Genomic DNA, 3,114 nt, shown 5'->3' on the forward strand with positions numbered 1-3,114 from the left:
CTCCAGGTCCTGCTGCCCCCGTTCAAAGGTTGTCAGAGACCAACCAGGTCCCAACGAGCCCTGGGATGAATTAGGAGATGCAGGGGCACAGCCGGGGGTTCCAGCTCCACGTGGGGCCCCCCAGGGGTGGTTTTGGGGTGGGACTGGGAGGTTTGGTGGCTCCAGATCTGCTCCAGTCCACACTTGAAAGGTTGTCAGAGACCAACCAGCTCCCAAAGAGCTCTGGGATGAATTAGGAGGTGCAGGGGCACAGCCAGGGGTTCCAGCTCCATATGGGGCCTCAGGGGTCCTTTTGGGGTGAGACTGGGACGTTTGGTGGCTCCAGGTCTGCTCCAGGTCCTGCTGCCCCTTGTCAAATGTCCCCTTGTCAAATGTCCCCTCATCAAAGGTTGTCAGAGTCTGAGCAGCTCCCAAGGAGCTCTGGGATGAATTAGGAGATGCAGGGGCACAGCTGAGGGTTCCAGCTCCACGTGGCCCCCCCCCAGAGGTGGTTTTGGGGTGGCTCTGGGATGTTTGGTGGCTCCGGGTCTGCTCCAGTCCACACTTGAAAGGTTGTTGGAGTCTGAGCAGCTCCCAATGAGCTCCAAGGTGAATTAGGAGGGGCAGGGGCTGAGCTCCAGGGATCCCACTGAGCTCCAGGGATCCCGATGAGCTCCAGGGATCCCACTGAGCTCCAGGGATCCCCCTGAGCTCCAGGGATCCCACTGAGCTCCAGGGATCCCACTGAGCTCCAAAGATCCTGCTGAGCTCTGAGGATCTCACTGAGCTCCAGGGATCCCCCTGAGCTCCAGGAATCCTGCTGAGCTCCAGAGATCTCACTGAGCTCTGAGGATCCTGCTGAGCTTCAGGAATCCCACTGAGCTCCAGGGATCCCGCTGAGCTCCAGGGATCCCACTGAGCTCCAGGGATCCCACTGAGCTTCAGGAATCCCTCTGATCTCCAGGGATCCCCCTGAGCTTCGGGGATCCCGCTGAGCTCCAGGGATCCCGGTGAGCTCCTCCAGGGATCCTGCAGAGCTCCAGGGATCCCACTGAGCTCCAGGAATCCCTCTGAGCTCCGGGGATCCTGCTGAGTTCCAGGGCCTTGAGCTGAGCCCCGCTGAGCTCCAGGGATCCTGCTGAGCTCTGAGGATCCCACTGAGCTCTGAGGATCCTGCTGATTTCTGGGGATCCCCCTAAGCTCCAGGGCCTTGAGCTGAGCCCCGCTGAGCCCTGCTGATGCCCTGCCCTGTTCCCGCAGCGAGCCAAGCTGGAGGCGGCCGTGGCCGAGGCGGAGGAGCGCGGGGAGATGGCCCTCAAGGACGCCCGGGCCAAGCTGGCCGAGCTGGAAGATGCCCTGCAGAAAGCCAAGGCCGACATGGCCCGGCAGCTCCGAGAGTACCAGGAGCTCATGAACGTCAAACTGGCCCTGGACATCGAGATCGCGACCTACAGGAAGCTGCTGGAAGGGGAGGAGAGCAGGTGGGAATTCCCTGGGGAATGGAGCCAGAACTCTGACCCCTCAGCATGGTGGGAGAGCCCAGCTCCCATTTCCACAAAGGAAAGGGAAACACGGGCAAAAAAACCCCTTTTTTAGCTGATTTTTGGTCCTGAAGGGGCTTTGGCTGAAGAGCCGAACTGGCAAATTCTGGGGGGGGGGGGGGGGAAATTGAGAGTTTGGGGGAAAATAAGCAAGGGAGGGAAAAGATTGGTTTCCATCATAAGCAAAGGAGGGGGAAATTGGTTTCTACCCCTTGTGGTGCCGTGGCAGAACATTTCCAAGGGGGAATCCCTGGGGAATTAGGGCAAAAATTCCAGGGGTCTCCAATCCCCCCCAGTTGGGGACATCGGGAGAGCCCAGCTCCCATTTCCACACAAGAAAGGGAAACACGGGCAAAAAAATCCCCCTTTTTTAGCTGATTTTTGGTCCTGGAGGGGCTTTGGCTGAAGAGCCGAACTGGCAAATTCTGGGGGAAAAATATTGATGCTTTTCAGGGAAAACAAGCAAGGGAGGGAAAAGATTGGTTTCCATCATAAGCAAAGGAGGGGAAAATTGGTTTCCACCACTTCTGGTGCCGTGGCAGAACAATTCCAAGGGGAAATCCCTGTGGAATTAGGGCAAAAATCCCAGGGCTCTCCAATCCCCCCCAGCTGGGGACATCGGGAGAGCCCAACTCCCATTTCCACACAGGAAAGGGAAATACAGGCAAAAAAAACCCCTTTTTTAGCTGATTTTTGGTCCAGAAGGGGCTTTTGCTGAAGAGCCGAACTGGCAAATTCTGGCAGGGGAATAATCGAGAGTTTGGGGGAAGATAAGCAAGGGAGGGAAAAGATTGGTTTTTATCATAAGCAAAGGAGGGGAAAATTGGTTTCCACCACTTGTGGTGCCGTGGCAGAACAATTCCAAGGGGAAATCCCTGGGGAATTAAGACAGCACTTCCAGGGCTCTCTCATCCCCTCAGCTGGGGACAGCAGGAGAACCCAGCTCCCATTCCCACAGGGAAACACAGGCAAAAAATGCCTTTTTTAAGCAGATTTTTGGTCCTGAAGGGGCTTTGGCTGAAGAGCAGAACAAGCAAATTCTGGGGGGGGAAAAGAATTGAGAGTTTGGGGGAAAATAAGCAAAGAAGGAAAAAAATTGGCTCCAACTATTTATGGTGCCGTGGCAGAACGTTTCCAAAGGGAAATCCCTGTGGAATTCCAGCACTTCCAAGCTCTCTCATCCCCCCACTGGGATGAGGGGCCGGGGCACAGCCCAGGGGGGAGGTGGATCCCCCGGGAAGGGTCATTCCTGAATTCCCAGCCTTGTCCTACTCCCCAGCCCCGGGAATCCCGGGAATGCCGAGTCTGATCCCTCCTCTCCCTTTGTCTCCTCCCACAGGTTGGCCGGGGACGGAGTCGGCAACGTCAACATCTGTGAGTGGGGGCTGTTGGCTGTGGGGTTTGGTTGTTTGTAGGGTTTTTTGTTTGTGGGGTTTGGTTGTTTGTAGGGTTTGTTGTTTGTGGGGTTTTGTTTGCAGGGGGTTTTTTGTAGGGTTTTGTTTGTGGGGGTTGTTTTTTTGTAGGGTTTGCTGTTTGTTTGTAAGGGCCTGAAGGGGCTCCAGGAGAGCTGGAGAGGGACTGGGGACAAGGGCTG

At 56.3% G+C, this 3,114-nt stretch overlaps 1 protein-coding gene across 3 annotated transcripts in view; it reads left to right on the forward strand.

Moving 5' to 3' along the window:
* The window catches only part of LOC113961448 (keratin, type II cytoskeletal cochleal-like), a 17,029-nt gene that overhangs the window by 12,412 nt on the left and 1,503 nt on the right, over positions 1 to 3,114 (forward strand). For all 3 annotated transcript variants that reach the window (XM_027671760.1, XM_027671762.1, XM_027671761.1), the window contains exons 6-7: positions 1,240 to 1,460; positions 2,860 to 2,894. In XM_027671760.1, the coding sequence (XP_027527561.1) occupies positions 1,240 to 1,460; positions 2,860 to 2,894 (256 nt within the window). The remainder of the gene's footprint in view (positions 1 to 1,239; positions 1,461 to 2,859; positions 2,895 to 3,114) is intronic.

The sequence above is a fragment of the Neopelma chrysocephalum genome, unplaced genomic scaffold (assembly GCF_003984885.1).
Source record: "Neopelma chrysocephalum unplaced genomic scaffold, ASM398488v2 Primary Assembly neopelma1_97207, whole genome shotgun sequence".
Classification (NCBI taxonomy): Eukaryota; Metazoa; Chordata; class Aves; order Passeriformes; family Pipridae; genus Neopelma; species Neopelma chrysocephalum.